Source organism: Mus caroli, unplaced genomic scaffold (assembly GCF_978045245.1).
Source record: "Mus caroli unplaced genomic scaffold, Mus_caroli_1 scaffold_1, whole genome shotgun sequence".
Classification (NCBI taxonomy): domain Eukaryota; kingdom Metazoa; phylum Chordata; class Mammalia; order Rodentia; family Muridae; genus Mus; species Mus caroli.
Window position 1 is genome coordinate 173,945,834 of NW_028227256.1, and position 14,002 is coordinate 173,959,835.

The 14,002-nt window shown below is 39.5% G+C and overlaps 1 protein-coding gene across 3 annotated transcripts in view; it reads right to left on the bottom strand.

The window, feature by feature from the left end:
• The window catches only part of Pld5 (phospholipase D family member 5), a 353,497-nt gene that overhangs the window by 211,080 nt on the left and 128,415 nt on the right, over positions 1 to 14,002 (bottom strand). For 2 of the 3 annotated variants that reach the window (XM_021158929.3, XM_021158940.3), the window contains exon 2: positions 388 to 524. In XM_021158929.3, the coding sequence (XP_021014588.1) occupies positions 388 to 524 (137 nt within the window). Of the gene's footprint in view, positions 1 to 380; positions 525 to 14,002 lie in introns of those variants that run through there. The other variant, XM_029483515.2, reaches the window with a different exon arrangement.

Consider the following 14,002-nt stretch of genomic DNA (forward strand, 5'->3'; position numbering starts at 1 on the left):
TAAGGTGCAGCCAACCCTGACATGCATGAGTTAACTTCTTCTGCATAAACAAATAGAACTGTGTTCTCTGTCCATGGGGGCACTCCCCTTTTCCAGGCTTTATTAGGAAGTGGATCAAAATGTCATACACAGAAGTCTCCAGAAATGCAGACACATATTTTATTTGGTCAACCAGCTCTTTTTGTAGAATAGGGCTGGGTTGTAGAGTGAATGAAATCATTAATCATGCCTAGGGCCTGACCTGAACACCAGCATCTCTGCAGAGAGCAAGGCCTCAGTTAAGTCCTGCTGAAAGCGGATCTGAGCAGGCATCTCTTCCCTGTCCAGGCCCGTCCCTGAATTCCTCACCCACCCCCTAAAAGAGAATTTTTGTTTGTTACCTCTTACCGACATTTATTTTGGCAATTCTTCTCTGAGAGTCCATCCTCATCCTCTCCCATGATGTCCACCGCTGAAAAAATGAGCGCTACCAGAACCGCGAAGCAGCAGACCAGAGCGAAGATCACGATGCACTTCTGCTGAGACTGGAAAGGGAGAAGGGAGAAATGTCAGGGGCCTCAGGCAGGAAGGAAGGACCATCCAGAGACTGGCCCACCCGGGGATCCATCCCATAAACAACCACCAAACCCAGACACTATTGCACATGCCAGCACGATTTTGCTGAAGGGACTCTGATATAGCTGTCTCTTGTGAGGCTATGCCTGGTAAATAAAGAAGTGGATGTTCACAGTCATCTATTGGATGGAACACAGGGCCCTCAATGGAGGAGCTAGAGAAAGTACCCAAGGAGCTGAAGGGGTCTGTAACCCTATAGGTGGAACAACAATATGAACTAACCAGTACTCCCCTAGAGCTTGTGTCTCTAGCTGCATATGTAGCAGAGGATGGCCTAGCAGGCCATCAATGGCAGGAGAGGCCTTTGGTCTTGCAAAGATCATATGCCCCAGTACAGAGGAATGCCGGGGCCAGGAAGCAAGAATGGGTGGGTTGGGGAACAGGGTGGGTTGGGGAATAGGGTGGGGGAAGGGTATAGGGGACTTTCAGGATAGCATTTGAAATGTAAATGAAGAAAATATCTAATAATAATTAAAAAAGAAACAGAGTTTCACTTAAGGCACCTCTGTAGCACAGGTAGGCCTTGAACTTGTCATTCTCCTGTCTTACCCTCTGAAATAGACAGGGATACAGGTCTGTGTCAGTATGCCAGGCTACAATTTTTAAGCAATTATTCTAGTCCAGTTTCAGAACTCAAAATATTAAAGAAACATTATTTCTAAATGTCAAAATGTATTAATGTATTTACCTGGAGGGTTTATAACAATAGATATATCTGGGCTCCAATTGTAGTGTTTCTGATTTAATTGGCCCAGGGTGGTGCCCCAAGGATATGCATTTGTAGTGTGTTCCCAAAAGATGTTGATGCTGTTGGTCCCACAAGCTGCCCTGACCCCACAGTCTTGTGTGCTGAAAGGACATATTTCAGGAGTCCCCGTTGGTGCCCAAGTCTTGGATAGTAAAGACTGAGCACGCTATGTTTTTGGCTGGACATACCCTATGGTAAACTTTATTTATAAATTAGACACAGTAAGAGATCAATAGCAATAGCTCGAAACATGATTACTCTGAAACTGTGGGGCCAGTATTAAGTAAAATAAATGTTACTGGTGGCAATTGGTTTTGTTTCTAGGCCAAGATCTCACTCTGCTACCCAGTCTGGCCTTAAATTTATGATTCCTCTGCCTCACCATGCAAATGGTTAGATAATAGGAATGTGCAACCACACTTGGCGTTCAGTCTCTCTGTTTCTTTCTTCTCTCTTTCCCTCCCTGAAAACATGCAGTGTTTGTCTTTGTGAGGCTGGCTTATCTCACTTAGCATGATAATCCTGAGTTCTATACACTTTCCTGCAAACAACATGAATTTGTTTTTCTATTGTGAGAACTGCAGTAATGAGCGCATGTGCAGGAATCTCTGACTAGGTATACAAAAGTGGTACAGCTAGACAATAGATTTTTCAGGACCCTCCACATTGATTTCTAAAGTGACCAGACAGGTTCTTAACAGTGTCACATATAATGGTTCCCCTTTTCCTCAGCATCCTGACCAGTGCCCCACACCCCCGGTGATAACGATTATACCTGGAGTAAGACTGAATCTCAATTTTGTTTTTTAAAGTTCTTTATTATTATTTTTAATTAAGTATAGATATATGTGTTTGCATGTGTACATGTGAACTTGAGTGCAGGAGTCCAAAGAGGTTAGAGGTATCAGATGTCCCAAAGCTATAGTTACACAATTGTGAGCCACCTGATGTGGGTGCTAAGAAATAAACTTGGGTTCTCTCAAAGAGCAGCCAGTTTCTCAACACTGAATGATCTCTCCAGAATCTCAGTTTCATTCTAATTTGCACTGGTGACTAACAATAGTGAACATGTTCCATGTATTTATTGGCTGTTTGCATGTTTATGTTTTATACATGTGCATGTTTACGTATGTATGCAAACATGTGGAGCTCAAAGGACAGCCTTGCAGCTTTGGGTGTCATTGTTCAGGTACTGTCTTTTAAAAAAAGTTTTGAAACAAGTCCTGGGAGTCATTAAATAGACTAGGCTGTTGGGCCAGCGAGCTCCAGCAGTCTGCATGTCTCTGCCTACCCAGTGATGGGATTACAAGTGTGCACCTCCACACCCAGCTTTTTAACTATAAATTATGGAGATCAAACTCAGGTGCTTGTAGGCAATCTACTGACTGAGTTGGGTCCCCGTTTCTGTACTACTGCTTCTGGAAACTGTGCACTCAGCTTAGTTGCCAATATAGGAACTAGACTATTTTGATTTCACTTGTTTAAGTTTTTTTTTGTTTGTTTGTTTAAGTTTTTGAGCTCTTTATGTATTCTATATACGAATCCTGTGTCTGAATAGCTGGCAAGGGTTTGTCACTTGTTCTAGGGGTCATTTCTGATGCTTTGTCAAGGCTTTCTAACTTCATGTGAGCTGACATGTCAGTTCTTACAATTATTTCCTGAAAGATTGGAGTCCTATTCAGAAAGTTCTTGTGTGCTTGTATTTTGAGCCATGTCCCCTAGTTTTTTGTTCTCAGACTTTTAAAGTTTTAGGGCTTCCATTAGGGCCTTTGATCACTGTATAGTTTAGATTGGCTTCAAATTCATAATCTGTTGGTCTCATGCTCTCATGTGATGGGATTAATTTCCTACACTTCTGCTAGAATTTGTGCACAGAAATAAACAACAAATGCTTTTAGAAGAGTTTAAAGTAATAAAAACTTATTCACTCATTAAAAGCATCAGTGTAGGGAGCTAAACTTGGGCAATATAATTAAACATAATCAAAAAACAAACCTGCAGATAGCATCGTTAACACATCATATCAGGTACTGAGTAGGAGCTGACGAATGAGCCCTAGTGAATACTAAATGCCTAAACTATAACAATATTGATTTGTTTCTCTTTGTTCTCAATGTCATGGAAAATCAGTAAATGAAAATTCTGTCTAATTTATTTTTTATTGGAAGTTCTTTGATGTAATAAACCTTCACATTTTCATTAACTTCTATTAATTTAATTCCATGTTATTAAATTCCGTTCGAGCAGTTCAGCTAGTATTTTCATTTTAATTTAACAAAGAAGAGACATCCAGACTCTGACCCTTATTTCAAAATGAGTCCTTGGAGCACTGTACTTTAACAACATAAGGTCACGCTAAGACTATTTCATTTAATTTCTATCTCATCAAAGTGAAAAATTTTATTCAAATGATTGTGTAAAAGTCTCACGAGACCAAACTGCAGGTTATAAAGAGAATTTTTCAATCTAACTCCTGAATAGATCATTCTAGAAACTGGTATAAACCATACTTTCATATTTTTATTGAACCTACTCAAAGGAAATAGTTTTAAGAAGAACCAGTAGACATGCATACACTCTAAACTTCATTGATGACCTCAGCATGTGAAAAGACACTGAGCATTGCAACAATCAGTCAAGCTTTCCACTGAAGTGCTTCTATAAATGCAAATGAGTTACGTTCTTGGTCAAGAAATACATACACTTGTGCTAACATTCAAAATATTTGAAAGTCATATGTTTATGCACTTTACCTCAAGTAAGAAATAGATACATAAGATCTCTGACTAGAGACAGAGTATTATACTTGAGAATTAGAAATATTTCCAACAAGGCCTTTATATTATTTAACAAGCAGTAAGGAATTTGCACCCATGAACACAAAGATGAAATTTAAAAATTCATGTTGCCTTTCATTATTTACAAGTTCTATTTATTTTTGAGTTTATAATATAATTATAATAGTTCTTCTACCTTCCCTCTCTCACTCCAAACTTTTCCAAGTATTCCTCTCTATTCTCCTTCAAATCATGACCTTCTCTTTCATTAAATGTTATTACATAAATATATGGTATTTATATACACGTATATTCCTAAATATAGCCTACTCAGTCCATATAGTCTTAAAGCTCTTTTCAAAGCAAACTAACAAGATTTTAAAAACATAGTCAAAACATTTAAAAAAAAACATAGTCTAGTTTAAAAATACAAGGCATTTTATTTTTTTTTTTTACCTCTTAATCACTGCAAAGCTGGAATTTCTATAAAAATTCTTTTCCAAGGAAGTTGTGCCAACAAAGACTCAAAGACATTTGAGTGATTCAATGACAAAGATGACCCAAAAAGTGGGAAATAATCTGGTTGGTTAATTCAGGTCTCTAGATTCAAATACTATAGGTGTGTTTTACAAATTTAAGTATTTTCCTTTATGATTTTCAATTCTTTGCCTTCATTTTCTATTAAACATTAAATTTCATTATTATAATTATTGCTATTAGTTTTAGTCAGCAGATCATCCAATTACCAAGGTTGAACAGTTGTCTCTGTGCCATGACATAACAGACTTGCTGGGTCTGTATCATTTTCCTGTAATTCAGAGCATATTATACTTTGAGTTCTTACCCATGTTCCCAGGAAAACACATCACCCGGAAGATCCAGTGTCATCTCGCTCAGTGACTTACCAAGGTGTAAGATAATGATTTCACTGTAGAACTAAGCCAGGAAATTTAGAGGATGTCCTGCAAAAGGGGTTTGGGGGGAATCTTTACTGTGAACTCTACTTCATCCTCATATTCTTTAGGGTCCTAAGTATGATACCCCTGTCACCTTCCATGAACTATACAAATTTCCTTCCAAAGTCATATATAATGTAGTCAGCAACCTAGCATGGATCCTGCTGCACACCAGCACACCAGAGGAACACTGAATGACCCCTGCAAACAGTATAGCAAAGGGGAGGCATGCCCGTAGTCCACTAATCTAAGCCAAGGAGAGAAAGCTGGGAGTTTAGAAAGACCAAGGCAGCTAAAACTGGCGGTAGAGAGAGCTCCACAGAAGGGCTTCAGAAAGTCTCACTGAGTTATGAGTTGAGTACAGATCAGTACACATATGTGAGTGAGCCACTTGTAAGAGATACCACTTGAAAGGAATGAGTAGTACAATCTTTGACCTACAATAGGACCAAAGAGAGCTAGCATTCCTAATGCCCAGGGTAGCCAGGGGAGGATTACCATAATACATGCTAACCAAGCACCAGAAACCACATAATGTTAAAAAAATAGATAGTTATGAAAAAGTAAGATAAATAAAATATATAAATAACATAATCTAAATTTTAGACATAAAAATGTCATCGAAGGGAATTAGAGGATTAACTACAATGTAAGAAACAAAGTAGTGATCTCTATGAAAACAGAATATAATAGAAAACATTTTCCTATCAGTATCCATTCAGGAACTTTATTGTTCAGGGATAGGGTACATAAGGGTTCTTAGGGTTACAAGTGGAAAGGGCTAATTGGTCATAACACAGTACCTAATTATCATATGGGTGAGGCGCCAAACTGGGACCTGTGCTGAGTCATTCAGCACTTCCGGAGAGCTCTGCACAGGGTAATTCTTCAGATAAGGTTAGGCATCTGTGTTCAGAGACTCCTTCCTAGTAAGGTTAGGCACAGAAAGAGAATCCCCACCGAGAAAGAGTCCTCCATTTCGTGTGGAGCTTGGAGAGCCATGTGGACATGATGGACTTCAACCTTAATAGCAGAGTTTTCCAACACAGGACCAAGAGGACCAGTACAAGGCATATATGTAATGAATAAGTAAACATAAATGCATTAGATGAAAATGACTCAAACAGAATGAAAATGAGAAATTCCCATCTATTCAGTGATTTTTAAAACCCTTTTTCTCATTAATGAATTGAGTTATGTGGTAAGAAACCAGTATGTGTGTAGAAAATTTGAAGAATACTAATGACTAATTTCATTGACTTAAGATTTATGGAGCATTCTAGCAAAGACTTAGCAGAAGTCAGCCTTTATTTGAGATCACATAGAACATTCACTCAGAAGACCAGATTCTGAATTTCAAACAAGTTTCAATGGAGCAACAGGGACTGCAGTACTCCTGAATTCTAGGACTATAACAAAATCAAACATAAACCAATAAAAGAAAGGCCTCTGATAAATCTTCCAATATTTGGAATTTAAAACTAATTTGCATAAACCATGGGTTTAAAAAAAAGAAATCAAGAAAAGAATCCTAATCTTGAACTGAATGAAAATAAAAGTATACTATATCAAAACCACGTTGAGAGTTGCACGAAATGCTTACAGAGGTGTTTACAGAATTAAATACAGATCCTTTAATTTTAACATATCACTTTAAAAAATATAGAAAGGAAAAGAGTCCGTTAAACTCAAAATAGGCAAGTTAGTGGGAATAATGAGATATTGTGCTAAATTAAAATTATGCAAAAGCACCTGTGTTCTAAGGACACCCAACTCATGAATCACTATATTTCCAATAGTTTTTTCTTTTGGGGGTGGTGGTGGTGGTAAATGTAATGTGCTCCAGTTAATCTTGAAATAATGTGAGGGGGAAAGTCAGAGACGCCGAGATTATTAAATCTAGGAGTCAGTAACTGTCAAGTAATTTCTTCTCATTGCAAACACTGAGAAAGTAGGGCTGTTACGAAGAAACAGAGGAAGGAAAACTTCAATAGGCGAAGTCGAATTCGTCCAAATACATCCTTTCCTTCTTCACATCAGTCTGGCAACAGTCCAGGAGGCTGACCAGGAGGTGATGCGGATCAGGGCTATGAACATTCGTTAGACACTTGACTCTGCAGAGTTAGCTTAGATAACAGTTGAAAGTACACAATATCCTCCTCTTTCATGTTCCCATTTCAAGACGTATTTTCATGAAAGGGTTTGCAAATGTGCACATGTGCACAAATGTACAACCATAAAGAAGTCCACTGCAGTGTTTTAAGGAAAAAGAATGAAGCTGTGAAGGCAATGAGCCTGAAAACAGAAGAGTTCATTCAGAGATCTATGTGATATTTTCAGCCACTAATAGGTACATGCATGCTTGTGAATAACCAAGCAAGATCGTGGGATCAAATACAACACAATCAGTACATATCTATGGGGAAGAGAGAGGCCTTTGAGGGAAACTGAGGCACACTGTTTATGATATACAGCTTTACTCTGTTTTCCCCGACTATTTGTAATTTTATATTAGCCCCGAATCTAAACTGTCGCTCATAGCAAGAAGGAAGAGAACTAACAGTCTACTGAACTACATCTGCCCCAGGACAAGTTATTTATCTACAATACAATGTTCTTTGATTGATTGGTTGGTTAATTGATTGACGACTGACTGACTGACTGACTGACTTTGGAGCACTGGGGATAGAACTTAAGGCTTGTGTGTGTTAGGAAAGTGGCCGGCCACTAAGCTACACTTCCAGACCTCCACTATTCATTAGTCTCAATTTACTACTGATCACAATCAGCCATGACCACTACCTTTACTTAAAGCAGATGATATACCCTAATCCACAGTTTACAAATTATAAGGGCAATTGGAAAGTCACAGAACTTTTAAACATCCAGGACACCAAGAGATCATGTTGTTCAACCTTCCATTTTATATTTTTCATGGTAAAGACATCACTGGCAGTAGGAGACTGGTTCCCAGTTGTTTCTCCACCTGCCCCTATATTTAACTAATTGAATGACACCCCATCATATAAAGGGAACTCTAGCTTTCACAAAAGACCAGTGTGGCAGTCTGCCTGAACAGCAACTGGTCCTGACACTCCCAGTGGGTTGGGCCCTGCAAACATTAAAGGAATCTCACAAGTGCCTTGCTTTAGCTTGCAGTCATTGGAGGCCCTGGGGAAAAGAAGGAAGATGTGCTTTGTTCCATTAAAAACTGTGTATCAAGCACGTAACACATATATGTTTACCAAGAAAAAGATAAGATGGATGGTTGAACAAGATGATTTCTGGGTGTTCTGGATGCTTCAAAGAGGATTTTGCACGGAGCAAAATTTGTCTTTTTGTATACCTAGTGTTTATTTTCTTCATTATTTTATGAAGGTAGTGTATGCATATTATACACACATGGGTAATTAACATTCATAGCCCCTTTATTAAGAAACTCTTGATGATAAGGGCCTCACAATTGAACTGTATTCCAGCGTGTGTGCGTGTGTGTGTGTGTGTGTGTGTGTGTGTGTGTGTGTGTGTGTGTGTGTGTTTTGCAGGGTATGTAGACATCACTCTAGTATTGTAAGGACTGAGTCAGAGGCAGGAAAGGCTAAGTGTTTCATTTCACAACAGTTGAATCTTCCCTAATTCAAGTAATTCCTACATATAGAATAAAGGATTCTCCTTGTACTCACATAGCTGACAGCGATTTTGGACATCAACACTGTGGATGTCAAGGCAAAGCAGCCAGGATTCAACAGCTAAGATGCTATACTTTCATGTTCTCAGCACTCCTCCCCCTCATTACAGATAAAAGTGAGCAGCAAATGACAAGAAATTGCCAGCTGGCCTTTGATAAGTGGATGGCTGTTTGGGCAACTTGAGTTCCACACTCTGCCTTAACAAGCTAAAGAAAGCTTTGAACATTTCAAGACATCAAACCAAGTAAAGGTTCTTTCAGCTTTGATGGGGATTTATTCTGAAGTTAGATGATCACAATGGCTTCAGGTTTCTTTTCTAAGTCATTGGTTTTCCAGTGGCCTCAAAGGTTGATAGTTCATCCAATCAGTAGGAAAAAACAAACAAACAAACAAAAAACAACAACACTTCTGACAAAAGTCAATAACCTTAATACTAAATCAAATGCCAAGTTGACTTTGGGTGAAATAGCAAAGCAATTAAAAGGCAAAATTCATCTTTGGTATCCTCGGCATTCGTTTTCCTATTTCTTTTAATAAAGAAAATGCCTGCATACAGTACAGATACCTTCATGAGCATGCACTCCAAACTTAAACAAGGAACGGGAGGGAAAGTGGGACTGCCCACTGTCAAGACCTTACCTTAAGTACTCCTCCCCTAAGGACCCACAGCATCCTCTGATTAGGAACTGCTAACACCCACACCACTACTTAATGGGATACCATGGATTTCTAGGTTTCTTTTCACAAGGTATAATATGTTATCACCTTCATTTTCAACTTGACTGGATTTGGAATGGGCTAAGAGACACATCTGGGTGTATCTGTGAGGGAAGTTTCTAGAGAGTTTTAACTGAGGAGAGAAGACCTACCCTAAATATAGATGGTGCCATCTCATGGATTAGGATCCAGGGCTGATTGAAAAGGAACAGGAGAGAAAGCATAAATAAGAATGTGGTGCTTTGAATAGATTTGGTCTCCATAGATTCATGTATTTGCATGCTTGGCCATAGGGAGTGGTACTATTAGGAGGTGTGACCTTGTCGAGAAAGTGAGTCACTGTGTGGGGTGGGCTTTGAGGTTCTATGCTCAAACTGTGCCATGTACAAAAGTTAGTCTCTTCTAGTTGCCTTTAGATCAAGATATAGAACTCTTGGCTCCACCAGCAAGAATCCATGCTTCCCACCATGATGATGATGGGCTGAACCTCTGAACCTATAAGCCAGCCCTAATCAAATGTTTGCCTGCCAAGGACCAGTTTTGCTTTGGTCAGGGGACGGAAGAAAGGACTGTTTGGGAGTAGTGTCATCCAGATAGCTCAGCTCTTGCAGACCAAAGCCCAGTCTTTTATTTGCATATCAATTCAATCGTTCACTATAGATTTTCCTTTGATTATTACACAAATCAATCTTAGAAAAGGACAGCAAATACATTCTTTTTTCTTTTATTTTTTTCTTAACATTGCAAATGAATTCAGAGATCTTTCAGACATTAAGTTAGCTGGGTGGGCTCTCACTCTGAGATTGCCATTCCCACCACACCTGGGCCTAAACACCTCTCTCCCAGGCTGACTTTGCAGGAATCTGCTTGCCTTTGTAAGTACAAACAATAAATTTAGCCGGGTGGGATCCTGCTCTGCCATCACTACTCTCCAAATCTCTTTATCTCCTTCCTTAATATCTTTCTGACGCACTGGATTATAGTGCAGCTGCATCGGTTCTTTTAGGTCCATGAAGGTTCTTATACAATTTGTTTTGCATCCTGATATTTTGTAGAGTTGAAAAATTATATATTCTTTGAACTTATATTTTCATAGTCTTTCCTATATCCTTAAGGGTTGTCCCAAACGTTACAGTGTTCACCATTTTGGCTAAGGACATAGACATACCTTCACCTTCTAGGCTCATGCTGTCTCTGATTATCAAGGAGTCATTAACTTTGGCAGAAAGGGCATTCCCCAAGAACCTTGGCAGGGAGAATATTGCTCAATAACTTTAGCAGGGAGACTATTTCCTGAAGGAGGAACACAAGGAAAATTATGTACATTATTATACAAGTAAGCCTCATACCTAGCAACCATCAACACTCGTGGAGGCCCACACCCTGCTGATTCTGCTCCAGGGGCTGGAATCATGTCACACTGTCACTTCCATGATCACACAGGACTTGGCATTTGCCTTTGTAAGAGTTGCCTTGGTCATGGTGTCTCTCCACAGCAATACAATCCTAACTAAGACAGAGAGCATCTGTCTCCCTGCTTTCTAGTGGCAGATGCCTTGTGACCACATCTCCCATGCTCTTGTTGACTCTCTCCTCCATCCTTTCTCCACCAGTTGGAATATATTCTTGAAAGTTGTAAGTTAAAATAAAAGCCTTCCTTCCTTAAGTTGCATTTTTCAGGCTATTGTCATAGCAACAAGAAAAGTAAACAATGATGAACAAAGGATGCTGACCATCATAAGCAAACATCTTCATGGACAGCCCCCAGCCCCCTAAAAGCATATTCCTGGCCCTGTTCCCCGTGAGATCTTTCTTCCCCATCCCACCTTCTGGCTTTCCTCTCTCTCTCTCTCTCTCTCTCTCTCTCTCTCTCTCTCTCTCTCTCTCTCTCATTCTTTCTTTTTTTTTAATGAAAATGTACTCTACCTTGTTTATATATTAAGTAATGTTATAAAAGAATGACTTAAATGGAAGAAAAAAGGAAGATGAAATATTTCAAGTTACAAAACCCTTCCCTCAAAAACATTTTTTAAATCACGCTTTGTGATTAAAAAAATATATTATAAATGTATGTAGTGACCAGTCATGTTTAACTTGTTTTGACACAGTGGTCAATGAAATTAAAAAGAAATCCCTGGGGCTAGAGAGATGGCTCAGTTGTTAAGAGCATTCGCCTCTCTTGCAAAGCCCTCACCTGCCATCTATGGATATCCACACACATGTGTAGACATACACATACATACCCATAAAGAAAAATAAAAACAAATAGGCAATAATACTAACAAAAAGGGAACCCAGTGTTCATAAGCAACACTTTAAGGAATAACTTGCATTAGTCTTATGGATGCAAACATGATTCTTGCTACTTTAATATCCAGAAAGTCAAAACACAAACAAATCCAGCACAAAATGAATGAATGAATGAACAATAACCAAGAAGCTATGATAGAGTTGAAACCAGAAAACAAAAAAGCATTATATCCTCTTTCATGGCCTGTGCCCTTTCTCATCACTCTTTCTAAATCAGCCATTATTCTTGTTCCCTTTCAAATCTCTCAGTGCTGTCCCATTGTCCTCTTTATTCTATGGTGCTCACTCTGGCTTGCATCTACAACTGAATCTGTGCTGGGCTTTCTTGCAGGACACAAGGACCTTCCCTCATCACATGAAGTCTATAGACACGAAACAGGAGCATCCTTGAGTATGGGTGAAGAGACCAGTGGGGCCACTGAGCTAGAAGAAAAGGCAGGGCTAAATATTTCAGCAGCTGGAGTGACAGATGCAGAGAATCTTGTCTAATATTCTTCACCATGAGAATGAAGCGTAGCCCACTGCTACTGTGGAAGCCAGCACTATTCTATCCATCACCATTAATTTACCAGCCTCTGTTTTCAAAGACTCAGGTAAAAATCCCATCACAAACCATCCACACAGCTCTTCTGTTTCCATCCATAGTAGGGCCATCTCTCAGCTCATGACAGGAAGCCAGATAGAGTACAAGGAAATCTGAATGCAACTTGGGCCACCAAGCTTCCTCCACTGGCCTTCTTACACCTACTGCTTTCTTTCTAATGGAAGGGTAGTTGTGACTCATGCAGGTCTAAGCAACATTCAGGCTGTTCATAAGTCTTTGGCTTAGTTATTGACAGCCTTGTTCTTAGTCCCTCCATGCTTCCATTGCAGGGCATAAATATTTATCACTTCTTCAAAAGCAACACAAATACCTTACAAACTCCTAACCACAGAATAAATTATTAGCCCATCATAGACCCAGAGAGAGGCAAAGAGCAAGCATGGTTTACACATTCTTTCTTTCCTCAGAGAAATGTTCTTTCTCCCGTCTTTGCCAGCTGCCTCTGGCTCTCCTTCAGAGCTAATGTTTCCCACACAGCACCAGTAAACAGCACTTCTCACTTCCTACTCTGCTCTGAGGTGACAGTCTGCTTACCTGTCAAGTCATTCCCTCTTCTTACCTTTCCTGGTGCCCTCTCCTTGGCCACTATTCCTGAGCTGCTGATCTTCCAGTCTAGCCTTACCATACACACCTAGTCTCTCTCTCCCAGGCTATGGAGACAGATTATAGGATTAGGGCTGCATCCTGACTATACCTCATAGGATTATTGCAGTGTTGTCTGCCCATCTGTAAAGGGACCTCATTCTTCTCAATGGTACAAGGGTACTGGTTCCAGAGCCTGTGGTTTTAGTCCTCTGAAAGATCAGACTTCAGATTGAGAGTTTCATAACATAGCCGGGAAGTGGCAGCACACGCCTTTAATCCCAGCACTTGGGAGGCAGAGGCAGGCTGATTTCTGAATTCGAGGCAAGCCTAGTCTACAAAGTGAGTTCCAGGACAGCCAGGACTACACAGAGAAACCCTGTCTCAAAAAACAAAACAAAACAAAAACAAATACAAAAAAAGAAAAGAAAGAAAATAAAGAGAGAGTTTCATAACTTTCCTACAACACAATTTAATCTTTAGAAACAAACAAATGGCATAGTGGTACACTCCTTTAATCCCAGCACTTAGGAGGCAGAGGCAGAGGCAGACAGGCAGATCTCTGAATTTGAGGCCCACCTGGTTTACAAAGCAAGTTCCAGGACAGTCAAGGAACAGACTTGTTATACAGAGAAATCCTGTCTTGGAAACCAAACACAACAAAACTAATGAACAAAACTAATGAAAACAACAACAACAAAAGATGGTTTTCATAAAAGCTTAGTGAGCGCTGCCCTGCTGTTCTATCTAAAAAATGGGATTTCACATTTTGGCTAGGGCTGCTGTTCCATTCTCAATATAATTATGCGATGGAGGCTTCTTACACCAGCTCCAGAGGTGTGGATACAAAAAGCTGATAGAAAAAAACAAAGTAAACAAAAACAATACAAAGCCACAAAATAACCCTGTCCAACACTGGAAAAGACCTTGAAGATGCATTTCCCAAAGATGATGACATGCAATGACCAATAGGTACATAAAAACCACCCCACATCTCTAAAGGA